Below are 18,277 nucleotides of genomic sequence, written 5' to 3' on the forward strand. Positions count from 1 at the left end.
GTATGCTTTTCCGCCTATACTACTGCCCAGAGTTCTCAAGAAAAATCAAGAACGACCGGGCCCAAGTAATCCTTGTGGCTCTGGATTGGGCACGGAGAGTTTGGTATCCAGAGCTTCTCAAAATGAGCATCGGTCCTCCAATCAGGCTGCCTCTTCTGGAGGATCTTCTGTCGCAGCAGCAGGGGAAGGTTCTCCACCCAAACCTGTCAACTCTGTGCCTTCATGCGTGGAGATTGAGCGGCGACAGTTGATGGTTTATGACCTCCCTCCCGAAGTCTGTAATATTATTCTGGCCGCCAGGCGTCCCTCTACTAAGTCGATCTACGCCTGCCGTTGGAAACATTTTGTTTCTTATTGTTCAGAGAGGTCTGTTGATCCTCTTTCTTCTTCTCTGTCTAACATCCTTTTGTTTATTTTGTCTCTCACCCAGCAGGGTTCCTCCTTGGGGACTCTCAAGGGCTATTTTGCAGCCTTATCGGCTTTTCTTCAGTTGCCTGATCAACCATCTCTGTTTAAATCACCTATAGTACAGAGATTTTTGAAAGGGCTTGTACATCTGTTTCCGCCTGTGCCTTTTGTTATGCCCCAGTGGGATCTTAATCTGGTTCTTACCTTCCTTATGTGTGCGCCTTTTGAGCCCTTGCATAACTGTCCTCTCCGGCTGCTCACTATTAAGACAGCCTTTTTGGTGGCAATTACATCCGCCAGGAGAGTGAGTGAGCTGCAGGCTTTATCCTCTAAACCTCCTTATCTAATGATATATCCTGACAAGGTGGAGTTAAGAACTCGTGCCTCTTTTCTCCCCAAGGTGGTGACCCCTTTCCATCTGGGTCAAAGTATCACCCTGCCCACCTTCTTTGCACCACCGCATCCCTCTAAGGAAGAGGAGCGTCTCCATCGACTGGACCCAAAAAGAGCGTTATCGTTCTACCTTGACTGCACTAAAGAGTTCCGGGTTGACGACCAACTCTTTGTGGGGTACGTTGGTGCAAAGAAGGGTCGGGCAGTACAGAAACTATCCATTTCGCGCTGGGTCGTTTTCTGTATAAAAATATGCTACGCTTTGGCGAAGAAGCAGCCTCCTGAGGGCTTGAGAGCTCATTCCACTAGGGGGAAAGCTGCTACCACTGCGTTAGCACGTGGCATACCGGTGGGGGACATCTGTCAGGCCGCAACGTGGGCTTCTTTACACACGTTTGCGAAACACTACTGCCTGGATAGCCAGGTGAGAAGAGAGGGGCATTTTGCCTGTTCTGTCTTGCAGGACTTCCTAGTTTAAAAAAATAAAATAAAATCTCCTTCAGACCCACGACCATGGGTTATAGCTTGGGTATCTATTCTAAGGTAAGGAAGCTGCAGCTAGAAGTCTCTATCCGATGAACAAGTTACTTACCTTCGGTAACGAGGTATGTGGTAGAGACTCTGGGCCTCATTATGACCCTGGCGGGCGGCGGAGGCCGCCCGCCAGGATCCCGCCCTCCATTATACCGCTCCGCGGTCAGAAGACCGCGGAGGGTATTATGAGTTTTTCCCTGGGCTGGCGGGCGGTCTCCAAAAGACCGCCCGCCAGCCCAGGGAAAAACTCCCTTCCCACGAGGATGCCGGCTCGTAATCGAGCCGGCGGAGTGGGAAGGTGCGACGGGTGCAGTGGCACCCGTCGCGTATTTCAGTGTCTGCAAGGCAGACACTGAAATACTTTGCGGGGCCCTCTTACGGGGGCCCCTGCCGTGCCCATGCCAATGGCATGGGCACGGCAGGGGCCCCCAGGGGCCCCGCGACCCCCCCTACCGCCATCCTGTTCATGGCGGCTTTCCCGCCATGAACAGGATGGCGGTAGGGGGGGTCAGAATCCCCTCGGCGGCGCAGCGAGCTGCGCCGCCTTGGAGGATTCTAAGGTCAGTGGAAAACCGGCGGGAGACCGCCGGTTTTCCCGTTCTGACCGCGGCCAAAGCGCCGCGGTCAGAATGACCAAGGGAGCACCGCCGGCCTGTCGGCGGTGCTCCCGCCCCCGTTGGCCCTGGCGGTAGAGAACCGCCAGGGTCAGAATGAGGGCCTCTATCTAGCTGCAGAATCCTTACACCCGCCCAAGCCTCCCCGCTCTGGGGAAATTTTTTCTCATGTGGATATGTGTATACATATGTATATATGTTTTTATGTGTACATATGCATATTTTTGATTTTGGCAACTTTTGCCTTTCTTATAGGCATGAAAGTGTTTCTACTCCAAACAGTCAAAGAGGTTAAAAGTGTATTGGTTGGTTCTTCCATGACTCTGCGCTTCTGGCGCGGGAAGTTGTGAAAAAGAACTGACGTATGCGCGCCGAGATGGCGTCTATATAGACAACCATGACGTCATAGATGGCTCCAACGACGCTGACGACGCACACGGAGCTGGTCGACGCACGTGTATCCGAACGACGCCGTCCGACGGCTCGAGCGCAGGGTACTGCTCAGAAAAAACTCCGGATTCGAAGCTGACGCCAGTGAATTCTAAGGTAAGGAATCTGCAGCTAGATAGAGTCTCTACCAGATACCTCGTTACCGAAGGTAAGTAACTTGTTTTTTAGGGACTCGCATGTGGGTGGGTTCCCAGATTTGGCGTGTAAGGTTCCACCAGGACTCCTCTGCATCGACCTTTTCTGCTGCTGGACTTCAGAGGAACCAAACAAGCTTGCAACTCACTAGACAACCTCGCCTGCTATGGCTGTGCATCCTCTGGTGTTGAGAAGACTTCAGCTGCACCAAAGAGGCAAGCAGGAATTTCACTTGGTGTGAAGGAGTCACTCCCCTGCCTCTGCTGTCACCTGAGGCAATGACGTCTGGCTGCTGAGATCTGCTCTCTACTGCAACCTGCAACTGCGTGGATCCTCCAACACAGGTGGTAGTTCTGAGTGGTCCTCCTGGTCTTCTCTGCCTTCTGTCCAACTTGGGAAACAGTGAGCCCTTGCCTCTCCTTGCAAGACAGGATCCCTGTGCACTGGGACTCTTGCAGCAACAAAAGCTTGTTGATTCCTGCTCCGTGGGATCCTCAGGCTCCAAGTAGTCCCAGCCTCCAGCACTTCATCCTTGCAAGGACAGTCTTCTCTCTGCTGCTCCAGCGACGTGGGACTCCTCTCCAGGTCTGTTGATTGGGATTTCACTGCAACTTACTGTGCTGGCTACCAGTAGGTTACCTGTGGGGGTTACAACTGCTTCTGCTGGGGTTCCCGACTGCTGAGGGTCAGCTAAGACTCCCCTCCAAGAGTCAAGTCCCTTGAACCTTGCTGTTTGTCTTCAGCTCTGCAAATCCTCATCTGTCCAGATTTGCACTTGCCAAGGCTTGCTGGTGGCCGTCCTGACTACCAATCCATCTGCGACACGGCAACCTGCGTGGGACATCCTCTTCACGATACCAGGTACCTCTCTGCAGCTCCTGGGCTCCACAGCTAATTTTTATCTTCCACGTTCGACACGGTTCTTCACCCACAGAAGTGTGGGCAGTGGCTCCAGCCCCACCTGGACATTCCTGCGTGGACTGGATGCTGTCCCCTTTTTTTGCAGGTCCTCTTCTTCTGGGTTCCACTGGACTGGTTCTGTTCTTGCAATCTTCCTTTTCCAAGACCCCTTGTTAGTCTTTGGGAAGACCAGGTAACGTAAGTCTGCTCGCCTGGTCGCTTGGGGTCACCTAGGTACTCACCTTTGGGAGTCCCAAGTTCTCCCAGCTCCCCTCTAACTACTCCACCTCCTTGGATGGGGGACTTCACTTCACATTTCACTATTTTAGTATATTATTTGGCCTCCCTATAGGTCCCTAGCTGTTTTCTGCTATTTCTTGCCAATGCTTGTTGTTTCTCAATGCTAAATTCGAATACTTACCATGTATATATAGTGTGTATTTCACCTCTAGTTGGGTGACTGTCTATAAGTAATCTAGTTCATTGTTACTGTAATAAATTACCCTTATTTTTGCAACACTGTGTGGTTCCTTTCATGTGAGATAAGTTACTGGGTGACTACTGTGGTATTGCAAGTGCTTTACACTCCTCCTAGATAAGTCTTGGCCGCTCACCACAGCTACCACTAGAGAGCTCTGGCATCCTAGAGACTGTCTCACTAACTAATAGGGGTTGCCTGGACCTGGTATAAGGTGCAAATACCATAGTTGTCTACCCCATACCAGGCCAGCTTCCTACATTAGGGTCCACTCTACTTGTCTTGGAGGGCCCTAGGGGCCACAGGCCCTAATACCCATACCTTGTGCCCAGGTTGGTATACAGCCAGTGCAGCATTTTGGTCAAAACCAGAGCTTCCGGAGCTCTTGGCTGGCCTCAAGGTTTTTGTTTGCTTTTTTCATGTGCTCAGCCATCCTTGGAATGAAGGCTAAGCACATAATCCACTACGTCCTGCTTGGGATTTCTGGGAGGTCTCTCCCACCCTTCCTTCACAAGGCAAAATGGCCCCCTAACAGAATGCCCAAACTCCCTTCTCTGGCACTTCCCTGTTGGCGAAATGCAGGCATGGAAGTGGGCCATCCCATCTCCTTCTGAGTTTTTCAGGGAGCCCACTAATCATTCCTTTGAGAGTGTTGTTAAATCTCCCAACAAGACAATTGAACTGGGGATGATAGGGGGTGGTGAACCTATAGGGTACTTCACACTCAGCCCACATGCGCTTCAGGTAGCCAGACATGAAGTTGATACCTCCTTAGAAAAACCCACTCGAAAAAAACAATGAGGGATCTAGCTGCTGCAGGGGCAATAATAGTCCGTAGGGGGTTTGCCTCAGGGTACCTGGTGGCATGATCCACTATACCTAGTATAAATCTGTTCCCTAATGCTGTTGGAGGGTCAGGGAGACCAACAATGTCAATCCCAACCCTTTCAAAGGGAACCCCAACCACTGGAAGTGGAATTAACGGGTCCTTTGATAGGCCACCTGTCTGGCCTCTGGCTTGACAGGCGGCACAGGCGCTGCAAAACTCCTTTACTTTCTGGGACATGGCAGGCTAGTTCAAATGGTTGACTAACCAACTCCAAATTTTTGTATGGCAAAGATGCCCAGCTATGGGGATGTCATGGGACAATGGTAGGAGGAACTCTCTGCATTGCTGCTTTGCTGAGGCACTAGGTCTCTTCACTCAGTATACAGGATTCCCTCCTCCGAATAGGTCCTGTGGGTGCCACTAACATCACCTTTCTCCTGTTCAGCAACCTGCTGCCTCAGGCATTCAAGAGTGGGACAGGTTTGTTGTTCCTGGCTCAGATCTGGTCATAGGATCTCTGTTGTGTAAGGCCTAAGCTCCTGAGGCTCTTAGATTCTCTCTCTGAGGAGAGAGGTCCTGCTCTTTGATCTGTTTGGAAGCTGGCTCCCCAGTTTTCATGCCTTTTCTCTTGGTAGGTTGGGCCATTACCCCAAGCTCTAACTCCACTTTCTTTTTTATCCTGTGCTTTGCTCTGTGCTCGGTTTTTGACTCACACCCGCACCTTACATATATTGCATGCAGTGTGCATATGACAGGGCACACAGGATGTATGCCATGACGTGTTTTCATTTTAGGTCTGCACCAAGACACGCAGTCTGCGAAAACAACACTGGGTGCACTTAGTGAGAGGATCCCTGAGGACGGCACAATCTGTGCTTCAGCCCTCAGGGGCCTTCCTTTAGTACCCCATCCCCTAGGTAACAGGGGTAATCTTTACTATGGACTTAAAGTGGCATCTAAAGGTTTGCCAATTGGAAAAAATGTCTGTGCTGTTTTAAGGAAAGAGATCTGGCACCGGGAATGTGTTTAGCATAGACATAGTGCACTTTCAGTCGAAATTCCACCAGAAACCAGGCAAAAAGTGTGTGTGTGGTGGGGTGTGGGGGGGTGGAGGGTGACCATGTCAAAAGAGGGACTTTCCTACAACACTGGAGAGAAGCAATTACATGTGCTGATAACGAGTTCCAGAGTGTAATAGAAATGTTGGTCCCTGTGGGGTTGGGTTGACCTGTTCTTAAAGCGCTAAGCCAATCAGTTTTGGAGATTTTTCCCCAGCTGTGGCTGGGTAGGCTTGTGCAGGTGGGTGTATTGATTTTTGGTGTGTAAATATGGAAGTGGAGGATGTAGTGGTCGCTCCATGTGAGTGGTGTGATAGGGTTCTATTTTATACTGTTGCTGGTGTTGAAGATGCGGTCCAGAATGTGTCCTGCGGTGTGTGTGGGTCCTGGGACGAGTAGGGTGAAGCCTGTGTTACCAGGTTTTTGAAGGGTGCCGTGGACCAGAGGTTGGTTCTATCCTCGAGGTGAAAGTAGAGGTCGCTGAGTAGCATGTTGGCTCTGAAATGTGTGGTGAGCAGAGCGACGAAGTCTGTGGTGAGGCTTGTGGTCTGAGAGGTCACTGTGCAAGGGTCCCGTTCAGTGTGGGTTTGCAGCTTGAAGTGCAGGTGTCCTGTGAACTTTTGGCATTCTCTGCTGATGTGGAGCATTTTGATGGATTCTTTAAGGGTGGCTGTGAGTCCTCCTCCCGTCGTTCAATCTTGTAACCTGTTGGAATAGCCATGGTGATCCCTAATGCCTGGTGCCGATCTGGAGCTGTGCCAGGTTTTCATGAGAAGGTCCGGTGTGTCACTGCTCAGTAGGTCCTAGATTTCTATATTGTGTTTGCTGACTCATTTTGTGCGGAGTAACATGCATAAGAGTGAGTATTGTTGTGTGAGTTTGCTGTGGTGTGTGTTGTTGGGTAGGAGTTTTGGAGGTGTTATTGGCTTTTGCTTAGGGTTTATGTGTGGTTGGCTGTAGAAGAACCATCTGTGGATGCAGGAGAAGGCTCCTATGGTATTGTGTGGCATAGTTCAACAGCAAAGGGGGGAAGAAGTGTCCCAGGTTGAGCAACCAAAGGAGAGCTGGGGAATATCACTGGAATGGGAGGGGAGCCGCCTGGCCTGGGTTCCTGGCACTTGGTTTAGCCCAGATGCAGATGGGTGGAGGTGTGGTTGCGCAGAGGCCAGCATTAAGTAGGTCCTGGGAGGAGAGAGGAGAAGGGAGGTGGGCAAGGCTTCAAAGGAGAGAAAGACCCAAATGATAGAAAGGCAGGAAGGAGTAAAAAGTGGGCACAAAAAAGAGCATGATACTAAAGAGAGAAAGCCTAAAAAGTGGAAATAAAGCAGTAAACATGCACAAAGTGTGTTTTGACAGAAAAAGAGTGGGTGGGAGAGAGAGACAGAGGAGAGAGAGGATCTTGGGTGAGAAGGACAAAGATGGATACACAGCAGATGGAGCGAGGCAGGAGCCTCAAGGTGAGGTGCCAGGTCGGACAGGGCCTAGAAGGACCAGTCACTGGTAAGTAGGTTGGGGCTGAGCCTAAAATATCCACTTTTATGTAATGGAATAATTGATGGTGATCCAGAAAATATATCCTGGATGAGGCCCTCATTGACATTTTGGGCCCCATGCCTAAGTGTGATGACAAGTCTGCATGATGGATTGAGGGAAACCTAATGTGTTAAGAGGCTAGCTCACATACAAATTCTGCATAGGATGTTAGTAGATAAGACACTGAGTGAGATGTGTTCAGTCATTTTAAATGCACATTTTAACTCAGTCCAGCTATTAATCTCCACACCACATTGCTGTTTATTTTGTTGCCCTGCTGTTCTGTAGTGCTTCAATACATGAGGTTTGTCTGGTTCCTGTAGGTCCTAGAGCTGTCGGAAGACGTGCGGCAGAAGATCCCTGAAGCGATTGACTATGAGACAACAAATACAGTTTTAGCTGATGACCCCTCCCCTCTGAATGTGGTGCTTCTTCAGGAAATCCAGCGCTACAATTCTTTAATTGAAACTATGAGGTTGGTTGTTAATTATTGATAAACTTTTATGTTAAACCTCCTAAAGGAACGTATGAGCCATTTTACTTCAAGATCTAAAGTACTGAGAAATGCTATTGGCATTTGTGCAATGGTGCCAACCTGTGTTTGACCATTTTGTAGAACTTGAAATCAAGATTGAAGGTTAGAGGTTCAGCTGCTCAGTTGGACGCTTACTCTTCAGTTCTGCAGATGAAATCTGTGCAGATTGCACAGTGTGATTTTTCTGGTTCACATTTATGGATTTTGCCACATTTGTGTGAAATTTAGGTGAAATGGCTGTGTCCAGACATATGTAACTAGTTTGTCTTAGAAATGCACTTTCATTTTCCAAAATACAGAAGAATCTTCAAGTTCTAAATGATTGGTTGGGTGGTTTTGTCTTAATCTGTCCACTCTTGACTTTTCCATGGTGACTGTTTTACCAGACACAAGGCATGCCACATCCGTGAGCCCTTTTCCTCTCTGTAAAGGGAACATATTGGAATTATACTGTTCGTTTTTGGCTTATTTATTTCTATTAATGAAAAATTTCAAGCTTTTACTGAAGCCATCACCACTTATTGTATTTCCAAATTACTTTTTTGTCATAGCTCTTTTCCATTCTCAACTTGTGGGTACCCTGTTATCGAGTGACAGTAACAGATACTGACCCTGAGCTGTTAATACAGGGTTTTGCACACAAGTATAGCTCACACGTTAGCTTCATAAGTGAAAGGCCTGCTTATCTTCCCTAGATCTATGTGTCTTTTTCACCACTTTCCCTTTTCTTTACAAAATGGTGTTGATCATACCTCCATTCGTGAACCCTCAACAATTTCTTGACACTAAACAATTTCCCCTTACCCTTTGGGGCATTGTTCTTTTCACAGCTTTTTTTTTCTTCAGCGGCTGCATTCTTCTGACCAGGATGTTTATGCCACACGATCTGATGTCATACATATTGAATCATTGGCAGTTTCTCCAGTATTAGGGTATCTTTCATAGATTCACATGCTTGAATCATTCCCCGTCGTCGAAGTGGGAGTCCCACGGTACATAGAAAGCAATAAATAGATAAAGAAAAAACTTTTTTTTTTCCACTGTAGTCAATAGGAAAAAACACATTCAGTTTTGTAACTATCAGCCTCATTAGAAAAGGCCCAAACTTCAGCCAATCAGGCGAGACCACCCCTTTAGAATCCTCAGCACAGAGGCTCAGTCTCTCAGATTTTCTACTGCACGTCGTGTGTAAGGGAGTCTCCCTGAGCTCTGCTCAGTTTACTTTCTCGTCAAGAGATATTCTTCAACTTTCACTTTTGTTCTTACTGTAGTACTTTTTCCATCATGTCTACAGCAAGAAAAGGTTTGTTTAGACCTTGTGAGACCTGTGGAAAGTTAAGGCTTCATTGTGAGGACCCTCACAAGGAATGCATATACTGTCTCCATCCAGAGCATAAGGTCAAGGACTGTAAAATCTGCAGGGCTTTCCCCAACAAGACTCTGAGAGACAGGGAAGCCAGGCTCTTACTTTGGCTTCAGAAAAGAAAAGCCAGAGAAGCTCTTTCTGAGGAGGAGGACAGCGACACATCAGTGGCCTCAAAGAAGAGGAAGAGGTCTGTGGAGAGCTTCTCCCCCAAGAGCAGTAAGTCAGCCAAGAAGCTGCATGCATTTAAGGACAAACCTGAGGAACACGCTTCAACATCCAGGGAACTTGGTGGTAAGGTTCGTTCAGAGCCATCTACACCTGCTTCCTCCTCAAAGAAGCTCAAAAGATCTTTGAGTTCCCTGCCACCGTCGACGTCCAGGAAATCCACACCGTCGACGAGCGCATCGTCGACGGCAGGTCTTCCTTCATCGACGACAACAGCGACGGCCACGTTTACGGCTCCGTCGTCTCCAATGATTGTTACCTCGTCTCCACTGTCATCTACGACTATAACGTCGGTGAGCTTAAAATACGGTCCATCACCTGCTCACACCTTGAAGATTACAAAGAAACCGTCAACGGGTAAGAAGATTAAGGGAGTTATTACAACTTTGGAGGAGGTGTTAATCCGTCCCAAAAGTGACGGTAAAGTGACGGATATACCACCAGCAGTATTACGAGTTCCATAGGATATAATGGACTCGTAATACGGCTGGTGGTATATCCGTCACTTTACCTTCACTTTTGGGACAGATTAACACCTCCTCCAAAGTTGTAATAACCCTCTAAGTCTCTATCGTCGACGCACTCATCGATGGGTAAATTCCGGGGCTCTTCGTCGATGATCCCACCGACGGAGGCAGCGACGGCGCGGCAATCCATTTTGCCCTCAGCGACGATTACTCCATCAACGACACACCCGTCAACGGCACCTCCGTTGACGGCAGCCCCGTCGACGGAAACTTCGTCGACATTGGCACCGTCAACGGCAACTTCGTCGACACTCGCATCACCGATAACGTCTCCCCTGACGACGGCTCCGTCGACGCCTACACCGTCGACGAGAACACCATCGACGAACGCACTGTCGACGACGACTCCGTCGACGGCTCAGTTTCCTGATCCTATACCCAAGCATTTTGGAGCATCTCCTTACCTACCTCAGAGAATTCTACCAATAAAAAGCAAGTCTTCTCTCCTACTTCCATCCCATACATCACCTAGTAAAGTCACACCAGTACCTCTGCAACATCTCTTTGCTGACGAGGAGGAGGAGGATGATGTATATTCGGATGATGGGTTTTTCCCAGTGGCACGTAGCCCCTCAGAACTACGGATTAAATGTCAGGAGGAGGATGAAGAAGAAAGTGACCAGCTTTATTTAGATCAGCAGAGGCAGAGTCACCTGCAACCTCAAGAGCAGCAGGAGCAGACGGTCCAGATGCCTGTCTCTTTGATAGCTAACCTACAGCAAATGATGCAGGACTATTATTCTAGATTTCCGGTACAACCTTCGCATACACCAATATCCACCCCTGTTCGACCATCTGAATCTACGGAACCTATCCCAGGTCCTTCATCTGGACAGGAGGTTGATCCACCTTCGTCTGAGGATGAGCAGGAAGAAGGTGAAATTCAGGACACTGACTCAATCATTCCAGAATGGGATGAATATCAAATTCAAACACCATCTCCTTCTACGCCTCCACCAGTAGACTCTCCACCGCAGGATATTGGTGGTTTTCATAGTGTAATGGAAAGAGCTGCAAAAAGATTTCAACTGCCAATAACATCAAAGCAGTCAGACTGTTTTCTGTATGACTTCAAGGAGGATACTAGGAAGTCAGTAAGAGCTATACCCATTGTTGACTTCATTTGGGAAGAGGGTCTTAAGGTCATGCAGACTCCATCCTCCATACCAGCAGTATTACCAAGACTTGAGAAAAAATATAAAGCACCGGACAATTCTCCAGCATGTTTGGTTAGTCACCCTAAACCAGACTCGGTCATATCGCAGGCATCTCAGAGAAGGTCCAGAAATCCATCTTCACCTTTGACTGCCCCCCCAGATAAAGAGGGACGTCGGTTGGATTTGATTGGGAAAAAGTTCTCAACGATGGTGGCCACTACAGTTAGAGCAGCAAATTCCCTAGCAATCCTAGAAAGGTACGACCGCCAGATGTGGTCCGATATGTCGCAGTTTATAGATCTGTTACCTGAAGATAGTAGAGCAGAAGCCCGCAAAATTTTACAGGAGGGTAAGAAGATCTCGGCTGAGATAATAGACTGCGCCATAGATGTCTCGTCTACAGGTTTCCGCCAGCTAGCCGGAGCAGCCGTACTCAGGCGTCAAGGGTGGCTGAAAGCTACATCGTTCAGACCAGAGGTACAATTAAAGATACTAGACATGCCATATGATGGTGAACTCTTGTTCGGCAAGCATGTAGATGATGCTTTGCAATCTATCAAAACAGACACTGAGACAGCCAGATCTCTGGCAGCATTACAATACAAAAGACAGCCCTTTTGGGGAGCGAGAGGGAGAGGAACCTTTTCTTATAGAGGCGGAGCACATCAGTACCGTCAATACTCCTCTTACCAGGGACAGTTTTGTTCCACCTTTGGCCAGCAACAACCACATTCCTTTCTACAACAGTCATCCACACATTTCAGACAGCAAGCGAGAGGAAAGTCGACTTACAAAGCCAAAGAGGCAGCAAGAAAGCACTGACCTTCATCAGATGCCTGCATCCAACCCCTATATCAACACTCTAATAGGGGGCAGAATTTCCAAGTTCCTCCACCAGTGGTCCCAAATTACTTCAGACAAATGGGTGCTCGATATTTTCAACCGAGGACATACACTAGAATTCAATCAGCCTCCCCCTCATGTACCACCAAGAGGTCCCCCGCCGGCCCATCTCAACGAACTTCTGGCGCAGATTGCTATCTTAATGGAGAAGGGAGCAATAGAGATCGTACCAAAGTACCAGAGGGGAACAGGTTTTTACTCCCGCTTCTTCCTTATACGGAAAAAAACAGGCGACTGGAGACCTATTTTAGATCTTCGTTCTCTCAACAAATACCTCAAGAAGCAATCTTTTCGCATGATCTCCCTTCAAGACGTCCTACGCCTACTCAACCGGGGGGATTTTATGACATCCTTAGATCTCCAAGACACATATTTCCACATCCCCATTCACCCCAGTCATCGGAAATTCTTACGATTCAGGGTTGCAGGCACTCATTACCAGTTCAGAGTGTTGCCCTTTGGCCTCAGATCGGCACCAAGAGTATTCACCAAGGTTTTGGCACCAGTTGCAGCCCACCTCTGGCAACTAGGGATACAGGTGTTCTCGTATTTAGACGACTGGCTAATAAAGGCACGAACAATGTCAAAAGCTGCCAGGGACACGAAGACATGTCTATCTCTCTTCGGGACACTAGGCTTAACAGTCAATTACCCCAAGTCTCATCTAGATCCTTCCCAGAACATCACCTTTCTAGGAGCCGTCTTGGACACAGTCCAAGCAAGAGCCTTTGCTTCGCACGACAGACGAAAGAGACTTCAAGATCTAGCAACACGTCTCAGCAAAAGAAGGTCCGCTTCTGTTCGGACTTACAAGTCTTTGCTGGGGATGCTTTCGTCTTGCATTCCATTGATAGAAAACTGTCGTCTGCACATGAGAACACTTCAACAGCAATTAGACAATCAATGGAAACAAGTAGAAGGATCTTTCGACGATGTAGTTCGGATAACCCCATCAGCAAAACAAGCTCTCAAATGGTGGAAGGATACCCCCCTCATCTCGGAAGGTCTCTCATTCCTGAAGGACAAGCCAGTGCATATTATAACAACAGATGCATCCTTAGAGGGATGGGGCGCACATTTGCAAGATCTATCATTGAGAGGGAAATGGTCCACTCAGGAGTCGACTCTTTACATAAACGTATTGGAGTTAAGAGCAGTTGCCTTGGCACTCAAGGCCTTCCTCACCAACATCAGGGGTTCCTCAGTCTTGATAAGAACAGACAACACCACAGTCATGCATTACCTCAACAAACAGGGGGGCACAAGATCGCAGGCATTGTCGTTAGAAACACAGAAACTGTGGCATTGGGTGATTCAACATCAGATATCCATCAGAGCAGAACATCTTCCGGGGATCTCCAACACCTGGGCAGATGCCTTAAGCAGGACTCGAACCAGCTGCCACGAGTGGGAACTCAATCAGTCAGTTCTTGACCGCCTCTTTCGTCGTTGGGGCAAGCCCAGTCTGGATCTGTTCGCGACCAGAGACAACAAGAAATGCCAACACTTCGCAAGCTGGCGACCACAGAAGGGATCAAAGGAGAATGCGTTTTTGATCAGATGGTCAGGGATTTATGCATACGCTTTTCCCCCACTTCCACTAATCCAGAGACTTCTGTAGAAAATGAAGAGGGAGCCATGCCGGCTTCTATTAATTGCTACCAAATGGCCACGCCAGTTTTGGTTCACAGAACTTCTATTACTCTCGGAGCAGCCTCACATACGGCTCAGAACACTGCCGGACTTGTTAACAACGAATCAGGGGCAGGTCCATCATCCCAACCCGACATCTCTTCGATTATCAGCCTGGCTCCTGAATTCTATGAATTTGACGGCCTAGATATCCCTTCAGATTGCAGGGAGGTACTTGCCTGTGCCAGGGCTCAATCTACAAACAGGACGTATAAGTTCAAGTGGAAAAGGTTTTGCATATGGTGTTCAACTTCCAACGTTCATCCTCTAAACTCCTCTCCTGAACAGATTCTACCATATCTGTTGCATTTAGCTAAATCAGGCCTTTCCCATTCGTCTATCAAGGTTCACCTCACTGCTATATCCCGTTTCCGACAAACATCTCACTCACCATCTTTATGGTCATCCAGGATAATAAAGCAATTTCTAAAGAGATTGTTCAGGATGTTTCCACCGATTCACCGTCCTCCACCTCCGTGGCATTTAAATATTGTGCTCTCCCAATTAATGAAACATCCGTTTGAGCCCATTCATAAGGCAGACCTCAAATATATTTCTTTGAAAACAGCCCTCCTTCTGGCTCTCACCTCAGCGAAGAGGGTTAGTGATATCCAGGCTTTCACAATCTCACCACCTTTTCTATAATTCAAATCAGAGGTGGTCATTTTAAGAACTAATCCAAAATTTATCCCCAAGGTTCCATCGACTTTTCATCTAAATGAGCCGGTGGTTTTGAGAAATTTTTTTCCAAATCCGCAAACTCCAGCGGAGCGTGCATTACATTCTCTAGACATTAAACGATGTTTAAAATTCTATATACAAAGGACTAACAGTTTCCGTAAATCTGAGCAACTGTTTATTAGTTATGGGCGGATCAATAAAGGCAAGGCCGTTACTAAGCAGACCATAGCGCGCTGGATCTCTTCTGCCATACAACTCTGCCACCAGTTAGCAGGGAAACCGTTATCATCCAATGTCAGAGCGCACTCCGCTAGAGCGGTATCCACTTCGGCAGCTCTATTCGCAGGAGTCCCTCTGAGCCAGATCTGCAGAGCGGCAACGTGGACACGTGCCCACACCTTCACCCAGCACTACTGCCTGGAAGCTACTGACAGAATGGATTCCGTGGTAGGACAAGCAGTATTACGTAATTTATTTGCATAAGGTGAGCCAATAATCTCTTTACCCTCCATCCTCTATGTATTACCAGACTAATATTTTTCATGTAGATATATATATCTGTATATGTATATATTCATGTATATAATCTCTTGCAAGGTTGATTAGCATAATTTAACTACCTATGTGAGTCCACATAGGAAGAATTGTGAACAGACATGTTTCTGGTGTTCAGAACTCAACCATCTTTCTTACTGCTGATTACTCTGATTCAAGCATGTGAATCTATGAAAGATACCCTAATACTGGAGAAGAAAATAAGTTACTTACCTGTAACTGCGGTTCCCCAGTATTGGTATCTTTCATAGATTCACATGCGACCCACCCTCCTCCCCATAGGGGCTCACCTCTTTTATTTTTCGTGTAACCACTAGTGCGGAGAAATCTGAGAGACTGAGCCTCTGTGCTGAGGATTCTAAAGGGGTGGTCTCGCCTGATTGGCTGAAGTTTGGGCCTTTTCTAATGAGGCTGATAGTTACAAAACTGAATGTTTTTTCCTATTGACTACAGTGAAAAAAAAAAAAAAAAAAGTTTTTTCTTTATCTATTTATTGCTTTCTATGTACCGTGGGACTCCCACTTCGACGACGGGGAATGATTCAAGCATGTGAATCTATGAAAGATACCAATACTGGAGAACCACAGTTACAGTTAAGTAACTTATTTTCTTCTATAGCTGCCCTGCAAAACATCTGCATATCTCATTTGGGGAATTGTCAGCTGCTGCACACTCGTGCTGTTTTCTACCACAGGTTCAAGCCATCTGTTTGGAACGACTTAGCTTGTATGCAAGCTTTGGGTGTGGAATTCCCAGACGAGATATATTTCATCATATAGAAGAAGACTCAGAAGGTAGGTACAGGGCCAGAGCACTCTTTGTGCTGTAGAGCAGAAGGTAGGTACAGGGCCAGAGCACTCTTTGTGCTGTAGAGGTAGTGAGGCACCTTTCCTCCCCTTCTTACCCTGAAGTCATCTTCACTGTTTCTAAACAAGTAACCCTGAAAAGGTGAAAGTATCAGACAACCTCAGCTGCATCTGCTTGCAAAAGTCCTATGAAAAGTTACCTAGCGCTATCTGAGGACTAAACTGTCTTCTGCTCCAGAGCCTCTGTTGCACCATTGATAAAAGCTCAGCTCCTCACCTTCTCACAAGAGTCCAGAGCTGTCCAGCCAGTCTCTCCTTTTGGATGTGGTGCTGGAGACCCACTGCACCAAGAGGTCAAGCAAATCCCCTTCCTGAAACCAGCTCTCAGTTCATCAAACACTATGTAGACTTGTAGCAGTGTGTTAAGTCTTGCTTTTCCTGTGGACAGTTCCAGCCTAACTAGGCAGGCCCACCTGCTGACTCTTTCAGTCTCTAGGATAGAGGCCACCTCTTGGGCTGTGCAGGTAGTATATTAGAGAATGAATAGCACCAAGTCAGCCAGCGTAGAGCCTAGGCGCATAAATAAGTGTGGGACATATGCCCCATCCAATCTTCATAACATAAAAAACAATGGATCAACAAATTATTCTGCCAAGAATGTTTTTTGAAAAACGTGATATTCTGGGTCACTTCAAAGAATCAAGTCAAATAAATTGTAGAAAATCATCAAATTAAGGTCTGGTTATTGTCACACTCCTAAACAGTTCCTTATATTAACGCATACATAGCACAAAAAATATTCCAATTATTCATATTGTTTTGTACGACTTAGCATTATATACTTCACTTTGCTCAAGCAGTTAATAGAGAATTTGTGGCGCTCTGCTTAAACAGTTGCTTGTGCAGAAAAGTGAATGAAAAATAGCATGTGGAAATATATGGGAGTTGCAACAATCATTATCGTATACAAATGAGGAAATAAGTAATTAATAAAGAAGAAAACCAGTTGATGGCATTGTAAGACACAAACGTCAACCCCTTTTGGTTCAATGTTTTAAACCCTGGGTGAAGCAATTATGGTTCATCACTGGGCTGGTGCTTACTAGTATAGCATTTGATGATTAGGAAGGGGGTATAATCATTTCTGGTAGAAACAATGAATGGAGCAAAGGGTGACAAAAGTCCCCACATGGAAATATCATGAAATTAATATGGGTTACGAGTAAGCAGAGAGACACTTAGCTGATCGGGCCCCAAAATGTCAAGGCCAAGATTGGTTTTGGTTGAGTGTCAAATCATGAATATTTGTGTGGACCCTCCAACAGAGGATGGGACATCAGCGTCCTCGAAAATGCAATAGAATTGACTGTAGTGTTGAAGGTCTCTTTTGTACTAGCACTGTGATGTTATGCTCCTCATTTCAACATTTCTGATACTACAGCAGCAGGCATCTCTTCACCAGACACAACAATTGCCTGGTTTTCACCACAGGAAACCTTTACATGGGATAGGAGTCCGACAACAATTAATTTCTGCGTGAAAGCCCTTAGCAGCATCTAAACATTGACTCCTCCCCTCCAATCTCACTGATAACCAGTGCAGCAGAAGCAGGCATTACAAATTACCTGGTACAGTAAGAGACATAACAAAAGAGAGAAGTTGGCCATCCTTTAAAATGCAAAACTAGTCAGCTAAGAAAGGAGTAACGTCTGGAATTTAAAGGCAACCATGATATTCTCCTGTAAAGGATGATCTGCCAACGTTCTTTTTTTTCAGATTATGCATTAGAAATATTTATATGCTTCAACTTGTGCAGTGTAAAATGAATAATGTAATGCGCTCTCTTAAAATTCAAAATAGAATCTGCCTACACTGGAAAACTACTCTTAAAAGGTAACACATTTTTTTATTTCCTGACATGCGATCCATCTCAGAGTCACAAGTTTAAGTATTTTCTGCTGCCAGTTTTCTAAGATAAAGAATCTGTTGAAAACCAGGATAGAGTGTTACCATGAAATAAAGGTAACTTCCTTCACTCTTGTGCCCTTATGTCATTGAAGAAAGTGCTAGCCTCCTGCTCTTTGTAGACAGTGTACTTCTCACGCTTTGCTTGGGGATGCTTAGTTCTTCCACACACCACTCAGCAATGTGCCTCCAAGAGATGGAAAGTGGTTTATGACCTAACTGTACACAGTTCATACCCACTTTGCAACAGACATTGTTCCACCGGCATTACACCCAAGAAGGAGCTGAGGCTAAACGGGGGCCCTCCACTCATACAGTTAAACAGTCATAGCAAACCCCTTCTCCCACACCCAATATTTACACCATAAGCATCACCGTTTGCCTATTATTTAAACTGCAAGGATTTCTTAGACCAGCCAACGTCTGGGATTATCATGGCCTGTGTCTATTAATAAGAATAAAAACAATATTTTTCTGAATTTACTATTTCAAGGACATTACTCCTATAATACCCTTCGTACCAACCACTTTAT

At 46.7% G+C, this 18,277-nt stretch overlaps 1 protein-coding gene across 1 annotated transcript in view; it reads left to right on the forward strand.

Moving 5' to 3' along the window:
- Window positions 1-18,277, forward strand: part of DNAH2 (dynein axonemal heavy chain 2) — a 1,666,550-nt gene that overhangs the window by 1,592,609 nt on the left and 55,664 nt on the right. Inside the window, exon 83 of the mRNA XM_069218683.1 lies at window positions 7,656-7,807. Coding sequence (XP_069074784.1) covers window positions 7,656-7,807 — 152 coding nt within the window. The remainder of the gene's footprint in view (window positions 1-7,655; window positions 7,808-18,277) is intronic.

The sequence above is a fragment of the Pleurodeles waltl genome, chromosome 12, assembly GCF_031143425.1.
Source record: "Pleurodeles waltl isolate 20211129_DDA chromosome 12, aPleWal1.hap1.20221129, whole genome shotgun sequence".
In the NCBI taxonomy this organism is placed as follows: domain Eukaryota; kingdom Metazoa; phylum Chordata; class Amphibia; order Caudata; family Salamandridae; genus Pleurodeles; species Pleurodeles waltl.